The sequence below is a fragment of the Ranitomeya imitator genome, chromosome 2 (assembly GCF_032444005.1).
Source record: "Ranitomeya imitator isolate aRanImi1 chromosome 2, aRanImi1.pri, whole genome shotgun sequence".
Taxonomy (NCBI): domain Eukaryota; kingdom Metazoa; phylum Chordata; class Amphibia; order Anura; family Dendrobatidae; genus Ranitomeya; species Ranitomeya imitator.
In genome coordinates, this window is record NC_091283.1 from 56,590,468 (window position 1) to 56,611,909 (window position 21,442).

The following is a 21,442-nucleotide window of genomic DNA, read 5'->3' on the forward strand; positions in this document are numbered from 1 at the left end:
TCGCATTGCACATGGATCACTGTTCATGAAACATTTGTGCGATTCTCACCCGTGAAAAACGGACCGATTTTTTATTTTATTTATTTTTTATTTTTTTTATACGTAGTGTGTGACTCCAGCCTAAGACGACTATCTGCAGCAGGAGCCTCCCCCCTTTCTCTGTTGACTAGGAGACAAAGCATGTTAGGTACGACCACCATTGGCTGACCCGTCACTCATCCATTGTGTAGGATTTCTTCAAGACTTTGTTTCAGGGGCATCCTGGAAATCCCACAGAATACGTTGTCCCGTGACTCACTGTCCAGCCTATAGAGGGAAACTAATGCTGATAAGTCTGAGGTTTAATCATGAGGATAGTCACAGACAGGAAGGACATGTCATCGTCCTCAGAGCTGAGCTCAAACCGTCGTGTTCCCGGTAGCAGCGACTGCAAAACAGGAATCCAGGACTCGTAGTAAAGCCGCTTCCTTTTAGGCTCAATATATTTTTATTAATCATACGTAGCAATACAAACAAGTAAGGTCTAATAATAAAGACTGAGGGGAGTACGGATTTGGGATGATGGTGTGTCTGTACTAATAACATTGTTACCTTTTGTTCAAAAGACATCAATTAGTGATGGTTGGGTAAGGCAGGGGTGTCAAACTGCATTCCTCGAGGGCTGCAAACAGGTCATGCTTTCAGGATTTCCTTGTACTGCACAGGTGATAATTTAATCACCAACTCATTATTTGTGTAGGTGATTAAATTATCACCTGTGCAGTACAAGGAAATCCTGAAAACATGACCTGTTTGCAGCCCTCGAGGAATGCAGTTTGACACCCCTGGGATAAGGTGTTCCCATGCTCGGGTGCTAACAGAGTACCTTCGGCACGCTCGAAAAATTTCCGAGTGCCTGCGGCTGCATGTCTCGCTTCTGTTCAACAGCCGCAACACATGGAGGGATTGTCTAACAAACAGGAAATCAATCAGTAACCTCGCCTAAGTAACAGGAGAGGAAAATATAATATACATCTTTATTTTTAATCCATTAAGACACAACGTCCATCCATGGTCGTATTAAAAAAAACTGACGCGATTCTGGCAAACCCACCCTTGATCCTAGTTATTTGTCCAAAATCACAGATGGCATCAAGGTAATGGAGAGGTGTTTATCAGAAATCCCCATTACTAACCCTGTAATCCCCCCAAAAAAACACAAAAAAAATACTTTTATTTAAAAAAAAAAAAACAAAACACTCCGACACTTTCCCTGGTTCACCAATTTAATGAAAATAAGTATCCTTGCAAGTCCGACGTAGTTCACAAATGACTACCTGCCATACAAAGAGAGAGAAACAAAGACAAGACCCTGCCCCTCGTTCACCAATTAATTAGAAAATAAGGGTCCCGCGGGATCCGATATAGTCCAGCGCCTCTCATGAGGTTTCCCAATTCCATAGATATAAGCCTATAAAGCCTTGCAAACAATCTCCATAGCCCTTTATCGCCGAAATTGGGTAATGTTGTGGGAGGCGTAGGACTATGTCGGACCTGCGCGGGACCTTAAAACCCACTACCCAGATTGCCAACGCACCAGGGTATCAGAAAGAGCGAAGGCAAAGTGCCTAATCTCAGGTGATGTGCCACTTCTCAGGTGGCTGTGGGCTTAATAACCAGGGACCTTCCCAGCCGGATATTATCAGCTCATAGCTGTCTGCTTTACCCTTGCTGGTTATCAAAATTGGGAGGGGCTCTCACTTCATTTTTTTCCATTTATTTTTAAAATGAAAGGCACTAAAGGGAGCAAGTTTATTATATAACAGCAGGATATCTGTGAGGCTGGTTTCACATTTGCGTTTTTTTTTTTTTGCGTTTTTGTGGTAAAAAACGCAAAAAAAGCATGCTTTTTTTTCCCTGTATTTAACATTAAATACGCATGCGTTTTGATGCGTTTTTGCAATGCATGCGTTGTGTTGCAGAAATGCTACATGTAGTAATTTTTGCAGTTTTTTTTTTGCCGCAAAAAAACGCATGTGTTTTTTCGCGGCAAAAAAACCTATTGATGTCTATGTAAACGCATGCGTTTTTAAGCACGTGTTTGTTTGCGTTAAAAACGCATGCGTTTTTATTAAAAAACAAACAGAAAACACACTGATATGCCACCCCCCACCATAAAGGTGATAAAGGGATCCTAACCCTAAAGGGATCCTAACCCTAACCCTACCTCTAAAGGGATCCTAACCCTAACTCTACCCCTAACCCCTTTAGGGTTAGGATCCCTTTAGGGTTAGGGTTAGGATCCCTATCTCTAACTATTTCTGTTTATAGTGGGTTTGTACTTTATTTTGATGATTGGCAGCTGTCACACATTTCTCAGCATGCGTTTAAAAAGCGGAAACGCATGAAAAAACGCATGTAAACGCATCAAAACGCCGCATTTTTTTTCACCACATGCAAAAACGCATGCGTCAAAAAAACGCAGCGTTTGCACGCGTTTACATGCGTTTTTTCACCATGCGTTTTTTTTAAAAAACGCATGCGTTTTGAAACCAGCCTGAGCGAGACCTAAAATCTGTATTCAGTGAAGACAGATTTTCCCATTACTGAGGGTTTTTTTTTTGTTTTTTTAAAGGGCCAGTAAATGAAAGGGTTCCCACACAGTCCAGGAGTCGGCCCTGCCCTGGGAAAGGCAACAGCGGGCACATTTCTGTTAAGGGAAGAAGTTTTGGTAATGACATCACAAACGGATTTTGGACCTCGTTCTAGAGCGGGATTGTGACTTTTTAGAATGTCTCTATTCATAAATCTGACTTTAACCTTATTGAATGCTTAAACGCTCCCAGATTTGTTCCATTTTTTTTTTTCTAAGGTGATGATCGCAGTGCAATATGTGTGACTTTTTTGATGCAAAAATAAACATTTTTTCCAAAATTGTCTCTCTACTGAATCTGTGGCACTTTCCGTGTTTCAGACCTGGGCACCAGAGACAAACACTACGTCCCATGTCTGCTGGCGTCACTCACCACCCTGTCATCTGAGCTGACTTCCGGGGTCGATGAGGACAGCGAGTTGTTATGTTGTGTTACGTCACTCTCTCCCTGGGACAATAGGGACTTGCAAACCAAGAGGCCATTTCGGTACAGGCGTCCTATGGGAATCCCAGGACAGCTGCGAGGGGACAATTATTAAAGCGCACAGTTATTTTGCATGTGGGTGCAGATCCCACCTGGAGGATATTTGTGACGTTTCCTCTAGTGTTTATTATGGAATTTTCCTGATTGACGTCGCCCACTCGGCCTCGTATTGTCAGTAGGAACATGTCTGCACTACACTGACACAATGTATTACTGCAATATGGGGAAACCATGGAAAATAGTAAAAGCAAAAAAAAAAACCTTTGCGTGGCTGTAGATTTATATTAAATGCAGTTCCCTTTTTTTCCTATGCAGACCTACAGGAGGGAGAAATACTGCTGCGATTACTGCATCTCCCTCTTCCCTTTCTCCTATTTAGGCCTCAATGAAATGTCTGATTATTCCAAGTACAAGAAACATTTACTGATTATTCCGCTTAGCCTTTAAATCAGTGTGTCGTCGGAGTGTTATCCAATGTTCTCGTACTTGGAGAAAGGAAAAAAATTATCCACCTTTTCCATTGTAAGCCAGTGAAGATCGGACTGCACTCTGATGTCATCCAAGTGCTATCCCATTTTTTTCACCGACCCATAGACTTGCATTGCTAATTTTGATCCGACCCTCAGTGTAAGGGCTCATTTCCACTTGTGATAGACAAATCGGTCAGTAATCTGGACCGAAAAAAGGGATGAAAAGTATGCGTTTGTCACGCAAGTTCAATGCAATTTTGTAATCGCACCATCCGTTTTACATCCGTATGCAATCCGTTTTTTTTCTCTGTAACTATTTTTATACAGTCATTTACAGGACTATTTACAGTGTTCTATGACACAGAATGGTAAGGTATCCGTAAAAAACGGATGGAATACGGATGTTCCGTATGCCATGCGTTTTTTTTTATCGCACCCATTGACTTGCATTGGCGAGTCTCGTCCGAGACTCGCAGCAAATCGCAGCATGCTGCGATTTTTTTCTCAGTCCGATTTCGGCTGAGAAAAAAAAAAATCGCAAATGAAAAGACACCTATTGAATAACATTGGTCCGAGTGCAATCCGATTTTTTATCGGATTGCACTCGTCCGTTTTACTCGCAAGTGGAAATGAGCCCTAAAAGTGGCACCAGGATGGGAAGAAGACAAGCCAGTGGCCTAATGGTAGTGGTCTCTTTCAGCAGGATAATGGATGCCGTCCCATTGCAAAACCTTTTCAGGGATGGACAAGAGTACAGGATGAAAACTTGGCTTCTAAATTCTCCAAATCGCAATCCGGTCAGTTATTTGTGGGATATGCTAAAAAAATTTTTAAAAAAAGTCTGATCCATGTAGGCCGCACATCACACGTAAATGGTTGTCCAACTTTGGGGACTTTTTTTTTTTTTACTTAAGTACATGTAATTGGGGCTAAAAATCACTTTTGCAATTGCATTTCATTACAAATTAAATTTAACAGTTTATCTTCTTTAGTTCTCTATGATGCACGGTCTATTGCTGGCAGCGGAATGAGTCCACTGAGAATCCATCAGTCAGCGCGCTATGACCGGGGGTTTGTTGCTCCTTGTCCTCCTCCCGCTGACTTCTGACTACAGACCATATTAACCCCTTAGTGACGGAGCCAAATTTTTGAAATCTGACCAGTGTCACTTTATGTGGTAATAACTCTGCAACGCTTCAACAAATCCCAGTGATTTTGAGACTGTTTTTTCGTGACACATTATACTTTGATAATGGTAAATTTAGGTCAATATATTTTGTGTTTATAAAAAATATCAAACATTTGAGAAAAATGTTAAAAAATTAGCAATTTTCAAAATTTGAATGATTATCCCTTTAATCCAGATAGTCATATCACAGCAAACCATTAATAAATAACATTTCCCACATGTCGGCTTTACATCAGCGCCATTTGTAAAATGTTATTTTAGTTTTTTAGGATTTTAGGAGGTTTAAAAATGTAGCAGCAATTTTTCATTTTTTCAAGGAAATTTACTAAATGTATTTTTTTAGGGACTTATATCCATCTATGAAGTGACTTTAGGGGTCTCATATTGGGAAACCCCCAAACGTGATACCATTTTAAAAACAGCACCCCCTGACATATCAAACTGTTGTCAGGTAGTTTATTAACCCTTCAGGTGCTTTACAGGAATTAATGCAAAGTGGTATGACAGAAATGAAAATGTATTTTTACCACCTAAATGCCTCTAACTTCTGAACAGATTACTACAGCCGTCAGACTCTAAGGCCGCTATTTGGTCATGAATTGCCATCGCAAACATCAGGACCACAAAATCATGATCTGAGGGCACCAATTGGGATAAAGAGGAAGCCCCCACACTCTGTTAACCATTTATAATGATGTAGTCACTATTTACAGCAGCATCTAAGGGGTTAAACAGATTTGGACGGTGCAAACACTGATCGTGGCTGATGCAGAAAGTTGTCAGCTATAGTGTACAGCCGACAGCTGCTGGATTGTCACCTGTATGGGGAGGCTATTCTCTTATATCTCAGGTCAGTCAAAAGGCGTATTGGCTGTCATTAAGGGGTTAAAGTTGATTGTGCAGGAAAAGAAAAAGACTGTAAAAGTCAAACTGTGCAAAATTGCTAGTGAAAAAAAAAATAAAAAATATATATATATATATATATATATATATATATATATATATATATATATATATATATATATATATATATATATATATATATATATATATATTACACACACACCAAAAGTGGGACAATCCCTTTAAATCTACTGTTGTCATGGTGCCCAATACCAAATGCTACCCCATGGGTAAGTTAAAATTGGCGGGCTTGAGCTCTTTCTGCAGGCCTCAAACTCTCCCCTCAAATTGAGCTCACTGATTGATTCTCAATTAACTCATTCTGCAGCCAGCAATAGACAGTACAATGCAGAGGCTATAGAAGGCAAAGGGTGCAACATTTTTAATCAAACCCAATTGCATGTTTGTTTTTTTCTTTTTATTACACCCAAATACGGTATATGCAGAGTATTTGAGTATAAAACAAGATAATGGTCCCAACCCTTGTAATCAAAAGCAACAGGTTTAGAATATAACAGCTAGAAACTTGAGTATTTGCTGTGTATTATCAGACCTCGGGAATGGCTGGCGCAGCACCCCGTCACACCACTATATGTAGTGTGCACTGGTTACATAAGGATATGGGGGTCATCGCCTTGCTGCAGTGGCCTTTGTTCATGGGTCTTATAGTCGCAGTCCAAGCCCATCATAAACCATAAGTATTAACTAAAGCCTAATCAGCAATCATTGGATTTGTATTGTTAAAGGGGTTGTCCGGTCTATAACTCCAAATCTGACCTCACCCTGTGTGACTGCAATCGTGTGAATCCTCACATCAGGCACACTGTGGATTCTCCGCTGTCAGTGCCGGGCATGTGACCCCCAAGTATGTGTTATGCATACACCCGGCCACAATCAGACTAGATGATTAAAGTCTAGTCAGATTGTGGCCAGGAGTATGTATATCGCATGCTTGCGGTCATAATACCGCCATTCCTGCAGAATCCTCACACCACACACTGTGCGCAATGTGAGGATTCACAAATCTGCAGGTAAGAGTGGCTGCACACTTGTAATTTTAGGCCGCACACCTCCTTTAATGATCTACAGCACAATGTAGACTACAGTCATGGACTACTGGAGTGATCGAGCAAAACCTTGTGCAGTTTGCTTTGACAATACTTGGACTTGTAGTCCTTCCCTCCCCCCCCAGAGCTGGGAATCAGCCATTGGCCGCAAGTGTCAAGAATGAACCGTAAGCCAACAAATATAATTCAGATCCAAATTTTATTGAAAAGAAATACAAAATCCATGTACAAAAAGAACTCAATCACAAAATATACAGAACAAAAAAAGAAGAAAAGAAAAAAAAAAAAAGAAAATGATGTTTCTGTTTCACAGATGTACAGTATTTACATATATAACAGCCTGGAGTGAGAAGTCCCCCGGATTCTGCCCTGATGGTGGACAGATACGGCCTTTATTATTTTGGATTAGTGGAAAATAAGAACTGTTGTGAAATATGACAGGTTATTGTACGGATTATGCAGTATGTGGACTACCCAGAAATAAATATACTCGTCTCCATTTCTCTCAGCATCTCTGCTGTAAACAAAAATATAGAGAGCATTTCATAAACTGTACAAATAAAAATAAAATTTCAATATCTTAAACCTTTAAATTGATTCTCTTTAGAATAAATTTTATTAAAATCTGTCACCGGTACATGGAATGAAATATGGAACCTGAAGCCGCCATTCGCCTACAGGGGGCGCCAGAATCACGCACAGCGAGACTGCAATGAATCTGGGGGGGGGGGGAGGTATTGCTGTGAAGAGTGGGAAACTAAACATTGTGGCTGCAGAAAGAAGATCGCCTCCGTCAAGGCCCTATACATCTGGATTGATTAGCCCTTCGGTTAAATCCCTACATGTATTTAAACAGGTCCGCAGGGTGACAACAGCGTTATCAAATTATTTCCAAGAGTCAATTAGAAGTAGTCAGGGAGTGCAAATTTTACAAGGACATGGGCATCTGTATGTCCCTTACTAGAGGTTCATCAATCCCTATGCAGAAAAACAGACTGAGTGGTCATACAAAAGGTCATGAGTATAGCACCAATATGGAGACTGATAAAAAAAGTCATATCAGCCAGATTCCAGATATTTGACAAAAGTGATTCAATTCAACATGGCCGAAAATATATAAAAAGGTGGTCTACAGACCAATCAAACCTTAGTACTCATTTTCAAGTCTGCACTGGGGAACAAAACAAATGGTTGCTATGGGTAACAAAACTTTAGTCAAGGCTTCAGATGCTGAACCAAAAGCAAGGCCCGATCAGGAATTAACCCATGTAATGTAGGACAGAGGGTATTAAGGGTTCCTTAATTTGTGATTGAAAAATGGCAGTAACCTATTAAGACCCTTAGGGACACCTCAAGTCCATTTTTACCACAGCTGGCCAGTAAACAGGAGCCTTGTTGCTCATAGCAACCATTCAAAACTTGGGTTTTAGTTAGTCCAGCGCAGTGAAGTCTAGTTTTAGGACTTGTTGCCATGGGTAGCATTGAATTTTGATATGCGAGACTCAGAAAACCGATATGAAAAGATGCCTGTGGTATAAGCCCTGTGAGAGAAACGTATAGTGCATAAGTGGTCTTGGACGTCATCCATTAGCAGACACGATACATGGACTTTAATGCCTCCCTCCAAATCGTATAAACAAATGTGCACGATAACTCGAGAAAGCAGCAAGAACTGATCATGATCCGCTCCACTAGCAGACAGGGCGTCCACCATATGCAATATGAGAGTCACATTACATACGGAAAGTGAAAGGTTCCCTTTAAGTAAGACGAGAGGAGAAAGTGGTGGGGACGGGAGGGGTTAGATGGACAAAAAAAAAAAAACCTCAAAATTTTCATTTCTTTTGAGATCTAAAAGTTTTCCTTTTGGGTCAGGAAAAAAAAATTAAAAAAAAAAAAAAAAAAACTAAAAATATACGGTAAATGGATCTTATGGATTTTTACACCACTTAAATTTTTATTTTTTCCTGGAAGAAATTTTTTTTTTCCTTCCATGATTAGCAAATAAAAAAAAAATGGTTGTAGGAAGATTAAAAAAAAAAAAAGTTTTAATACGAAAGTTTTGCAGGGACTAAACGTCAAGTATTGGACTGGGTGGAAAAGAAAGGTTTATTATTTTTTCTTTAAGTGCTATCAGGATGTAGGTTAGTACAGAGTGGCGACATGCTGAGCTCTATGTATATGAAGGTAGGATTCTTGGGCCGATCAAAGCATGCAAAAAAGGAGGCCAGCAAGATTTCTGTATGGCTTGTCTAGATTTCCACAATTTGGCTGCAAGGGCAGTTTAGTATGGCTCAGAGAAATGACCCTTTCCAGCCAGAGACAGGAGTGCATTAGGAGGAGGAGTGAAAAGACTGGAGTCACCCCTCGCTACAAAGTTTTCCATGTACTCAGTAAAAAAAAAAATTTTTTCAATTTTTTTTTTTTTTTTTTAAAGAATGTGCCATAGTTTTGTTTCAACCGAAACTCTTCAGAATGCCTTCACTTCAACACCACCACTTAAATCACATTCCCAATAATCCCCATTTGTGACAGCCATCTTATCAATGTCTTTACTGAACAAACACCCACTTGATTTCCATACGAAAAGTCTGACAGTGAGCTCAGTAGGAAGATAAGGCATTCACCATATCCGCCATGTCTTTATGGACGCCAGCGACGCCTCGCGCAGGTCATAACCCATATCTGATGGAAGAGTCTTGGACTCAGACGCTTCTAAATCATTGTCTTAACGCCCAATGGACTCCGGCATAGCGCTGTCCGGAGACTCTCCGCGTCTCGTGACTTCCGACCCGCAGAAGTCAAATCAGCATGGGATTGAAAGTAGGCATTGGAAAAATGCCCCATTCTTTGTACCAGTAGTCCACATGGCACAAGATGCCTTAGTTCTGCGGTAAAATGTCTACAAGTGGATTGTACAAGGCAGCCACAATCTCGGAGATGATCTGAGTGAGATGCCAGCGCAGAGGATGCCACCAATGCCGCTGTCCATTCTGCCTCTGGGGAGAAAAAAAAAAAAAAGCCATGTTAAATGTCAGCCATCAAAATTTAATATTGTGTATGAGTATGTTCACATGTAGCGTTTTGATGCTTTTTTTTTCTTTTCATAAAATTCTAGGGTGGAAAAAAAAAAAAAAAAAAAAAAAGTTGAAATTACCGGTACATGCATTTTTCATCTTAATGGAGAAAAAAAAAGATAAAAAGGTAATGTTGAAAGATTTTTTTTTTTTTTTTAATACTCCGTTTTACAGGTCAAAAAAAAAAACTGACCGTGCGAATGAGATTTTAGAAATTTTCATTTTCCAGTTACTGTAATCAACTGCATTTGAAAAAAAAAACTCAAACACCAAGCGTGAACAAGCCCTATGACATGTTTTACAACTCATTTACACGGAGACTGATATTACAGTATTGCAATGATTACATATGGACACCAGAGGGTGCAGTTACTTAGTTTCCCCTTCGATCCACATTTAGGGGCTCTCCGCTGCCTCAAGATTTGAGATTTATATTATTCTCTTCTTGTAGTTAATAATGGAGTATACTAAAAACTAAGCATGTTCAATGCTCAATTGTTGCAGCCATATTAATTTGGTTGTGGAGATGCCGTTTAAGAAACTTTTTTTTTTGGGGGGGGGGCGAAGGGGGGGGGGGGTTGGAGGGGGGGTGGGTTAGAGACCAACTGCTAGAAAATAAACAAGTGTCCGATGCGCCAAAGAAGAAAAATATATATATTTTTTAGTTAACCCCAAATATGCTGGAACAGCTCAGACGCTTTTTCATCTGTTTTTACGTGCGCTAATTTCTCTAGTTTATCACTGATCTCGGGGCGAAGGCTGCACCAAAGCAGCGCCAGCAACTTAACCCCTTCTGGCAAGGCTCAATCAGGTCCTGATCATGTGGATTAGGAGGTTTAGTCATTGCGGGAGGAGATAAATAAGACAGATGGTGGCAGCGCAGGGAGGAGCCAGGATCCCGGCAGGCGTCTGAGTCATGGGTTAAATATAGCAACACGTATAAAAAGGAGGAAGAGCGGGCAGAGCCGAGCACACAGCGAATCTGCAGCACAAAGGGAAGACACGGTGTGCTGCTCGTGCAGGGGGGGGATCACAATGCAGGAATTATGGGGTATGGCTGTAACTCTGATTATTGCACCCCAAGGGTGAGATATTAACCCTGCAATGTCCATATTAAGTGACTGCATAAACTGTCTCACACAATACTTTGGATACATCAATGAGGGTACGCTGGCACAGAGGGGGTAAAATCGCATCAAAACTTACCCTTTGCAGATACCGCTCATTCATTTGGTCCCCAATCCTGCGCAGGCGTAGGGCAATCTCCCGCTCTACGGGTATGTCTCCTGCCAAGGGGCGATCTCCTTGGGCGTCATTCTGATTAGAAACATCTGTGTCCATCCCCAGCCGGGAGTGTTCATGGGCCGTATGCCTGAGACCTGGCATGGAGAATCGGAGACTTAGTTGTGGATACAGATCACAGCGGTGGTTGTTTTTTTTTTTGCAAAATTAAAGAGTTTCACCTCTTTTGAAGACCAAATGTCATCTATCTTGCATGCAATGTCAGTGTCCCCCCCCCCCCCCCCATGTAGGGGAATGACCTCAGCAGTTACACCATATGTCTTCATACATCGACCCCTCAATTCATAGAGGGACAATCCAGACGCTCAGTCATATGGCCGTCACCACTGATGCAACGTATATATAACACCCCCCCGTTACCAACGCTCAGACAGGCTGGGAATGGTGGAGTCGGGCGAGTTCAAATAATATAGTATATATCATTCCAGCACATGACACTGCCAGCGTAACCATGAAGCCAACACTTCCAGACACGCTGGACTCCTGCCAGGGTGTCATGACTGGTCTCGGGAGAACTGGCACGTGGCCAGACGTGCAGCTTCGTAAACAGGAAGAAAAAAAGGAACATGTGCAACAAAAACGATTTGGTAAACTGGAGTGAAAAGGTGAACTTGTATGGCGAGAAGAGGTTTCTCGAAAGTTCCCAAAGAGACCCAATGTCACTACTGCGACACCCAAAAGGACAGCATGGTCACTGACCAAGTATGAAAGGGAGTGGAAGACCACTAATTGGTCAGTGACAGACACACAACACATTACTATATCACGTGAGATGGCAACTATGCAAATAGGTGGCCATTTCAAGGTCTCGCCCATCTGCGGGTCCCCGAGAGCTCGCAATCTCTCCTAACAAGTCTTGTTGGCATCGTCTCAGAACTTGGGGCATGTGCCGTACCCCTGAATGTAAACCTAAATTATCACAGACTTAACCCGCCACAGTCCTCAGATTCAGCTGTTACATATGTAATAGTGCGATGCTACCGATTTTAGAAGAAGAATTCAGATTTTCACAACCTACCGTAAGAAGTGGTTTCGCCAGTGCTGAAGGATTCTGGGCAAGAGCAATGCCTCCGCTCACAAGTGGTCGAGGAAGGTTCAAGGTCACAACTGTTAACCATTTCAAGTCTGTCCTGGCAGTGGTTTTCACTGGGAGAGGGGCGTCGCTGGCACGCGGACGCTAAGGTGCGGGAGGCGGCGGGGGCAGTGGGATGGCTCACTGGCAAGTTCTGTTCACAGATGGTAGAAGAAGAAGAAGCTTCGCAGGCACTGACGTCAGGGGGGAAAGTACGGCTGGCTTCAGATTGGATTTTTCCCACGGGTTCGGAGGTACTCCCATCATGAAGTGGTCTCGCCATTTTGGAAATTGTAATCTGATACAATGAAAAAAAAAAAAAACAAAGACAATAAATTTTTTTAGAACTGACTTGTATAATCTGACATAACATATATTTAGGGGAAATCTTAGGATTTTTTCCCCCATTGTGATTAAGAGAGCGAATTCCACCTGCGCTGCAATCCCAGTCGTTGCAGCGTTCTCGCCACTGTGCCGCTATGTTGCAAGGCACCATAGTGACCAGTAGAGGGCGCTGCCGCCACCTTCTTACCCTCACTGTTTGTAAACAAATCTTACAGACTGGTGTGTAAAAATCCTTATATGACCCAGCCTGTGTCGGACGCTCTTAAGGAAACGAGACGAGGGCTTTAACAAAAAACAATCCCAGGCTTCTCTCCCAGTAACCTGACAACAATAACAAAACAGGTGACCGGTACCCTGGAGAGAGAGGACAATGCACTTGTTTTCTACTGTAATGTATACACCGGGGGAGGGGAGGAATATATACCAGGGTCCCTATATACATGAGATGACCACCTTGCCATGTGATATCGCACAACATTCCGCAACAGTCTGATTTCAGCGCTGGACATTCTGATCTCTGGAGTGTGACATCCAGCTGTTACATGCATTCCTCTCGCCCTATGATCCCCCTTTTTTCATCTTTCTTCTATCGGTCATTATCGCAGAGGAGAATCTCAGATTATAGCCGGTATCTGCTCCACGTGTGCTCGCTATATGGGATGGCTCGCACACCGTGCAGATCATCTATATACCTGGCATTATCGGACGGACAGAGAAATCCGCTATATCTGCAGTGCAAACAATAGGGAGCAGGGCCGCCCATACACTATTTTTTGGAAGGTGAGGGTGGATCATTGCAAGACCGGCAGGAGGAACCAGACAAGTTCAAAGTCAAGAGAGCAGGAAACCCCCTTCTGAACATGTCAGGGCAGAGGCTGCGGACCACAGCTCAAATAAATATATATCATATGCAATACATAGCAATGCAGCAATACTAAACACTGAATAGCCCCCAGTAATATAAACACTCTGTAGCCCCTCAGCACACACATCACCCCACCTTGTGCAAGCAAAACCAAATTCACCCCAAAAATCACAGCCAGAAACACCCCAGAACAATGATAAAGTCTAAGAGTTAGCCAACACAGACAGATCCACAAGGTGCAGAGAGCCCAAAAATCCTGAAGGTGACAACACAGGTCCCTGCGAGGCAATATGGCGACCCCGGGGGTGCAGCGAGGCAATATGGCGACCCCAGGGGTGCAGCGAGGAACTACACAAATCTTTGGGGTGCAAAAAGACAATACAGAGATCCGATGGGTGGGATATCAAATCTAAGGGTTCAGTAACAAGGTGTAGAAATATTATGGGTCCAATACGAAATGCAGAAAGGGTCCAACAAGGTGTGAAGCAACTTCACAAGGTAAAACGGGGTGCAGCAACACAATCTTGTGGGAGCAGCAAGGTGAGGCACGGGAGCCCAAGTGAGGTGGGGAAACAAGGTGGGACAGGGGAGCCCAAGTGAGGTGGGGAAACAAGGTGGGACAGGGGAGCCCAAGTGAGGTGGGGAAACAAGGTGGGACAGGGGAGCCCAAGTGAGGTGGGGAAACAAGGTGGGACAGGGGAGCCCAAGTGAGGTGGGGAAACAAGGTGGGACAGGGGAGCCCAAGTGAGGTGGGGAAACAAGGTGGGACAGGGGAGCCCAAGTGAGGTGGGGAAACAAGGTGGGACAGGGGAGCCCAAGTGAGGTGGGGAAACAAGGTGGGACAGGGGAGCCCAAGTGAGGTGGGGAAACAAGGTGGGACAGGGGAGCCCAAGTGAGGTGGGGAAACAAGGTGGGACAGGGGAGCCCAAGTGAGGTGGGGAAACAAGGTGGGACAGGGGAGCCCAAGTGAGGTGGGGAAACAAGGTGGGACAGGGGAGCCCAAGTGAGGTGGGGAAACAAGGTGGGACAGGGGAGCCCAAGTGAGGTGGGGAAACAAGGTGGGACAGGGGAGCCCAAGTGAGGTGGGGAAACAAGGTGGGACAGGGGAGCCCAAGTGAGGTGGGGAAACAAGGTGGGACAGGGGAGCCCAAGTGAGGTGGGGAAACAAGGTGGGACAGGGGAGCCCAAGTGAGGTGGGGAAACAAGGTGGGACAGGGGAGCCCAAGTGAGGTGGGGAAACAAGGTGGGACAGGGGAGCCCAAGTGAGGTGGGGAAACAAGGTGGGACAGGGGAGCCCAAGTGAGGTGGGGAAACAAGGTGGGACAGGGGAGCCCAAGTGAGGTGGGGAAACAAGGTGGGACAGGGGAGCCCAAGTGAGGTGGGGAAACAAGGTGGGACAGGGGAGCCCAAGTGAGGTGGGGAAACAAGGTGGGACAGGGGAGCCCAAGTGAGGTGGGGAAACAAGGTGGGACAGGGGAGCCCAAGTGAGGTGGGGAAACAAGGTGGGACAGGGGAGCCCAAGTGAGGTGGGGAAACAAGGTGGGACAGGGGAGCCCAAGTGAGGTGGGGAAACAAGGTGGGACAGGGGAGCCCAAGTGAGGTGGGGAAACAAGGTGGGACAGGGGAGCCCAAGTGAGGTGGGGAAACAAGGTGGGACAGGGGAGCCCAAGTGAGGTGGGGAAACAAGGTGGGACAGGGGAGCCCAAGTGAGGTGGGGAAACAAGGTGGGACAGGGGAGCCCAAGTGAGGTGGGGAAACAAGGTGGGACAGGGGAGCCCAAGTGAGGTGGGGAAACAAGGTGGGACAGGGGAGCCCAAGTGAGGTGGGGAAACAAGGTGGGACAGGGGAGCCCAAGTGAGGTGGGGAAACAAGGTGGGACAGGGGAGCCCAAGTGAGGTGGGGAAACAAGGTGGGACAGGGGAGCCCAAGTGAGGTGGGGAAACAAGGTGGGACAGGGGAGCCCAAGTGAGGTGGGGAAACAAGGTGGGACAGGGGAGCCCAAGTGAGGTGGGGAAACAAGGTGGGACAGGGGAGCCCAAGTGAGGTGGGGAAACAAGGTGGGACAGGGGAGCCCAAGTGAGGTGGGGAAACAAGGTGGGACAGGGGAGCCCAAGTGAGGTGGGGAAACAAGGTGGGACAGGGGAGCCCAAGTGAGGTGGGGAAACAAGGTGGGACAGGGGAGCCCAAGTGAGGTGGGGAAACAAGGTGGGACAGGGGAGCCCAAGTGAGGTGGGGAAACAAGGTGGGACAGGGGAGCCCAAGTGAGGTGGGGAAACAAGGTGGGACAGGGGAGCCCAAGTGAGGTGGGGAAACAAGGTGGGACAGGGGAGCCCAAGTGAGGTGGGGAAACAAGGTGGGACAGGGGAGCCCAAGTGAGGTGGGGAAACAAGGTGGGACAGGGGAGCCCAAGTGAGGTGGGGAAACAAGGTGGGACAGGGGAGCCCAAGTGAGGTGGGGAAACAAGGTGGGACAGGGGAGCCCAAGTGAGGTGGGGAAACAAGGTGGGACAGGGGAGCCCAAGTGAGGTGGGGAAACAAGGTGGGACAGGGGAGCCCAAGTGAGGTGGGGAAACAAGGTGGGACAGGGGAGCCCAAGTGAGGTGGGGAAACAAGGTGGGACAGGGGAGCCCAAGTGAGGTGGGGAAACAAGGTGGGACAGGGGAGCCCAAGTGAGGTGGGGAAACAAGGTGGGACAGGGGAGCCCAAGTGAGGTGGGGAAACAAGGTGGGACAGGGGAGCCCAAGTGAGGTGGGGAAACAAGGTGGGACAGGGGAGCCCAAGTGAGGTGGGGAAACAAGGTGGGACAGGGGAGCCCAAGTGAGGTGGGGAAACAAGGTGGGACAGGGGAGCCCAAGTGAGGTGGGGAAACAAGGTGGGACAGGGGAGCCCAAGTGAGGTGGGGAAACAAGGTGGGACAGGGGAGCCCAAGTGAGGTGGGGAAACAAGGTGGGACAGGGGAGCCCAAGTGAGGTGGGGAAACAAGGTGGGACAGGGGAGCCCAAGTGAGGTGGGGAAACAAGGTGGGACAGGGGAGCCCAAGTGAGGTGGGGAAACAAGGTGGGACAGGGGAGCCCAAGTGAGGTGGGGAAACAAGGTGGGACAGGGGAGCCCAAGTGAGGTGGGGAAACAAGGTGGGACAGGGGAGCCCAAGTGAGGTGGGGAAACAAGGTGAGGCACGGGAGCCCAAGTGAGGGGGGAAACAAGGTGAGGCACGGGAGCCCAAGTGAGGGGGAAAACAAGGTGAGGCAGGGGAGCCCAAGTGAGGGGGGAAACAAGGTGAGGCACGGGAGCCCAAGTGAGGGGGGAAACAAGGTGAGGCACGGGAGCCCAAGTGAGGGGGGAAACAAGGTGGGATAGGGGAGCCCAAGTGAGGGGGGAAACAAGGTGAGGCAGGGGAGCCCAAGTGAGGGGGGAAACAAGGTGAGGCACGGGAGCCCAAGTGAGGGGGGAAACAAGGTGAGGCACGGGAGCCCAAGTGAGGGGGGAAACAAGGTGGGACAGGGGAGCCCAATTGGGGGGCAGCAAGGTAATGAAATCTCCGGTGCTTGCAGGTATAGAGCTGCGCACATATCCATAGCGCCCGGCGCTGCACCTTGCTGAGCCTCGGGCTGTGCACTGCCCCCGGGGTGCAGTCCCTCTCGGGTGCCGGCAGCACACACATTCCGGGGAGCAGATACGCGGCACTCACCCGGCTCAGAGCTGTGACATGGGCTTCGTGCAGTAGTCTCCCATAGACAGCACAGTCCGCAGCACGGCCGGGAGCACGGTGAGGCGCGGGGCAGCACGGCGCTCTCCCGCAGGTCGCTCTCCCGCAGGTCGCACGGAGGGCTGCGCGCACACACGACTCGCACACTTCCACTAACAGCATAACTGGAGCAGCCAGCAGCCAACTTGGACAAGCCACGCCCGCTGAGAGCGGAGACCTGGAGGCCACGCCCATCACCAGGGCCGCCACTCAGCGCTCAGACCACGCCCACCATAACATCAACATGTTGGGACATGCAGATCCCGCGCGGTGTCAGTTCGGCGCCGGGCAGCCGGGGGTTAACGTTAACCCCTGATGCCCCTGTACAATCCTAATCCCGAATATTGGCTGCTGCGCCTTTATTGTCTATGTAATCCCGGATTTTACCCACTAATGGTATTATGGGATGTAATCCAGTAATCCCAATGCACAGCAGTGATGACGTCACCTCCATCTCATCATTTACATATTTCATCCCAAAATGGGCTGTCACAAGTTACAGTTGGCTGAAAAGTTTCACGTGGTCGGAAGCTCCTCCTGTCAGACCCCAGTGATGCCCTGGTCTGTAGCTCCTCCTGTCAGACCCCAGTGATCGCCCTGGTCGGTGTCTCCTCCTGTCAGATCCCAGTGATCGCCCTGGTCTGTAGCTCCTCCTGTCAGAGCCCAGTGATCGCCCTGGTCGGTAGCTCCTCCTGTCAGACCCCAGTGATTGCCCTGGTCTGTAGCTCCTCCTGTCAGACCCCAGTGATCGCCCTGGTCTGTAGCTCCTCCTGTCAGACCCCAGTGATCGCCTTGGTCGGTAGCTCCTCCTGTCAGACCCCAGTGATTGCCCTGGTCTGTAGCTCCTCCTGTCAGAGCCCAGTGATCGCCCTGGTCGGTAGCTCCTCCTGTCAGAGCCCAGTGATCGCCCTGGTCGCTAGCTCCTCCTGTCAGACCCCAGTGATTGCCCTGGTCTGTAGCTCCTCCTGTCAGACCCCAGTGATCGCCCTGGTCTGTAGCTCCTCCTGTCAGACCCCAGTGATGCCCTGGTCGGTGTCTCCTCCTGTCAGACCCCAGTCATCGCCCTGGTCGGTAGCTCCTCCTGTCAGACCCCAGTGATCGCCCTGGTCAGTAGCTCCTCCTGTCAGACCCCAGTGATCGCTCTGGTCGGAAGCTCCTCCTGTCAGACCCCAGTGATCGCCCTGGTCTGTAGCTCCTCCTGTCAGACCCCAGTGATTGCCCTGCTCTGTAGCTCCTCCTGTCAGACCCCAGTGATGCCCTGGTCTGTAGCTCCTCCTGTCAGAGCCCAGTGATGCCCTGGTCTGTAGCTCCTCCTGTCAGACCCCAGTGATCGCCCTGGTCTGTAGCTCCTCCTGTCAGACCCCAGTGATCGCCCTGGTCTGTAGCTCCTCCTGTCAGACCCCAGTGATCGCCCTGGTCGGTAGCTCCTCCTGTCAGACGCAAGTGATCGCCCTGGTCAGTAGCTCCTCCTGTCAAGAGCCCAGTGATCGTCCTGGTCTGTAGCTCCTCCTGTCAGACCCCAGTGATCGCCCTGGTCTGTAGCTCCTCCTGTCAGACCCCAGTGACCGCTCTGGTCTGTAGCTCCTCCTGTCAGACCCCAGTGATCGCTCTGGTCTGTAGCTCCTTCTGTCAGACCCCAGTGATCGCCCTGGTCTGTAGCTCCTTCTGTCAGACCCCAGTGATCGCCTTGGTCGGTAGCTCCTCCTGTCAGAGCCCAGTGATCGCCCTGGTCTGTAGCTCCTCCTGTCAGACCCCAGTGATCGCCCTGGTCGGTGTCTCCTCCTGTCAGACCCCAGTGATCGCCCTGGTCTGTAGCTCCTTCTGTCAGAGCCCAGTGATCGCCCTGGTCTGTAGCTCCTCCTGTCAGACCCCTGTGATCGTCCTGGTCGGTAGCTCCTCCTGTCAGACCCCAGTGATCGCCCTGGTCTGTAGCTCCTCCTGTCAGATCCCATTGATCGCCCTGGCCTGTAGCTCCTCCTGTCAGACCCCAGTGATCACCCTGGTCTGTAGCTCCTCCTGTCAGATCCCAGTGATCTCCCTGGTGTGTAGCTCCTCCTGTCAGATCCCAGTGATCGCCCTGGTCGGTAGCTCCTCCTGTCAGAGCCCAGTGGTCACTCTTTGCATGACTTTACATCATAGCTCTTATTCCTTGTGTGTGATCCTAAAAAAACATGTGATCAAAGCTTAAAGGAATTGTCCACCTTTCAGGACACTTTTATTAATTGCGTGTATTTTGAGTTAAAAAAGAATATCATTGTTTTGTAATTGTCTTTTTCTCCATTTGCCTTCTATAGATTCTGTGTTACACCATCTATTGCTGGCTGCAGAATGAGTTAACTGAGAATCTGTCAGTGAGCTCCTCCTGGACACAATGACACAGAGTGTGTAAGGCTGCCATCACACTAGCAGTATTTGGTCAGTATTTACATCAGTATTTGTAGCCAAAACCAGGAGTGGAACAATTAGAGGAAAAGTATAATAGAAACATATGCACCACTTCCAGTATGGCCCTGCTAATCCAATGCCTGTTTCCCTGGCTGACCTCTATAGTACCGGAGCTCTGTAGTGTTATGTCTATATTCTCTATGCATTACAGGTTCATTCCTACTCTGTAATCTATTAGGTTGTGGCAGCAGTGGGGGTTCTTCCTGTTATCACATGTCACAATTTTATCATATCCGCTCTAATCTCTGTATTAGAATCTGGTTCAATACTTGGTATTATATTATATTATATAATCTCTGTACTATAATCCTGCCCTGATTTAATCTCAATTTTATAATCCTGCCCTGATTTAATCTCTGCACTATAATCCTGCCCTGATTTAATCTCTGCACTATAATCCTGCCCTGATTTAATCTCTGCACTATAATCCTGCCTTGATTTAATCTCTGTACTATAATCCTGCCCTGATTTAATCTCTGCACTATAATCCTGCCCTGATTTAATCTCTGCACTATAATCCTGCCCTGATTTAATCTCTGCACTATAATCCTGCCTTGATTTAATCTCTGCACTATAATCCTGCCCTGATTTAATCTCTGCACTATAATCCTGCCCTGATTTAATCTCTGCACTATAATACTGCCCTGATTTAATCTCTGCACTATAATCCTGCCCTGATTTAATCTCTGTACTATAATCCTGCCTTGATTTAATCTCTGCACTATAATCCTGCCCTGATTTAATCTCTGCACTATAATCCTGCCCTGATTTAATCTCTGCACTATAATCCTGCCTTGATTTAATCTCTGCACTATAATACTGCCCTGATTTAATCTCTGCACTATAATCCTGCCCTGATTTAATCTCTGTACTATAATCCTGCCTTGATTTAATCTCTGCACTATAATCCTGCCCTGATTTAATCTCTGCACTATAATACTGCCCTGATTTAATCTCTGCACTATAATCCTGCCCTGATTTAATCTCTGCACTATAATCCTGCCCTGATTTAATCTCTGCGCTATAATCCTGCCCTGATTTAATCTCTGTACTATAATCCTGCCTTGATTTAATCTCTGCACTATAATCCTGCCCTGATTTAATCTCTGCACTATAATCCTGCCCTGATTTAATCTCTGCACTATAATCCTGCCCTGATTTAATCTCTGTACTATAATCCTGCCTTGATTTAATCTCTGCACTATAATCCTGCCCTGATTTAATCTCTGCACTATAATACTGCCCTGATTTAATCTCTGCACTATAATCCTGCCCTGATTTAATCTCTGCACTATAATACTGCCCTGATTTAATCTCTGCACTATAATCCTGCCCTGATTTAATCTCTGCACTATAATCCTGCCCTGATTTAATCTCTGCGCTATAATCCTGCCCTGTTTTAATCTCTGTGTTATAATCCGGTGCTCGGGTTCGGGACTTGGTACTATAATCCTGCCAGATGACTAGGTGTGACTTTATACCAGTCCTGCATTAATACCTATTAGTATAATCCTACTCCGGTGTAATATCTGTCCCCGTAGTTACATGCATGTCCCGCTAATCCCTTGCCCGGTTTAATGCTTGCTCTTCACTTCTCGCTTGGGGTGAACCCTTTGCAGTATAATCCCCATTCTGGTACATGTTGGTGGCTGTAATCCTGCCCTGGTTTATCACTAGTCTCCATAAGCCTCGTCTGGTTTCGCACTTCTTTTTCCGCGCTGTTGTTTTGGTTCATTACTTTGGGAGCTACATGGGAACGGGTTAACTGGAAGTGTCTCCAGGAGATGCTGATGAACGCTGTATCCTGGATGGCTGCGGCGCTCTCTCCTCACTGGTCCTCCGTCCGA

The 21,442-nt window shown here is 46.8% G+C and overlaps 1 protein-coding gene across 1 annotated transcript; it reads right to left on the bottom strand.

The window, feature by feature from the left end:
• Window positions 1-6,926: 6,926 nt before the first annotated feature.
• LOC138661854 (uncharacterized) lies at window positions 6,927-17,310 on the bottom strand. The gene is made up of 4 exons (XM_069746796.1): window positions 17,094-17,310; window positions 12,143-12,494; window positions 11,029-11,201; window positions 6,927-9,744 (listed from the first exon to the last, which is right to left on the bottom strand). Exons 1-4 carry the CDS (start codon window positions 17,271-17,273, stop codon window positions 9,628-9,630), a joined length of 822 nt encoding a protein of 273 aa, XP_069602897.1. The 5' UTR covers window positions 17,274-17,310; the 3' UTR covers window positions 6,927-9,627.
• Window positions 17,311-21,442: the final 4,132 nt, after the last annotated feature.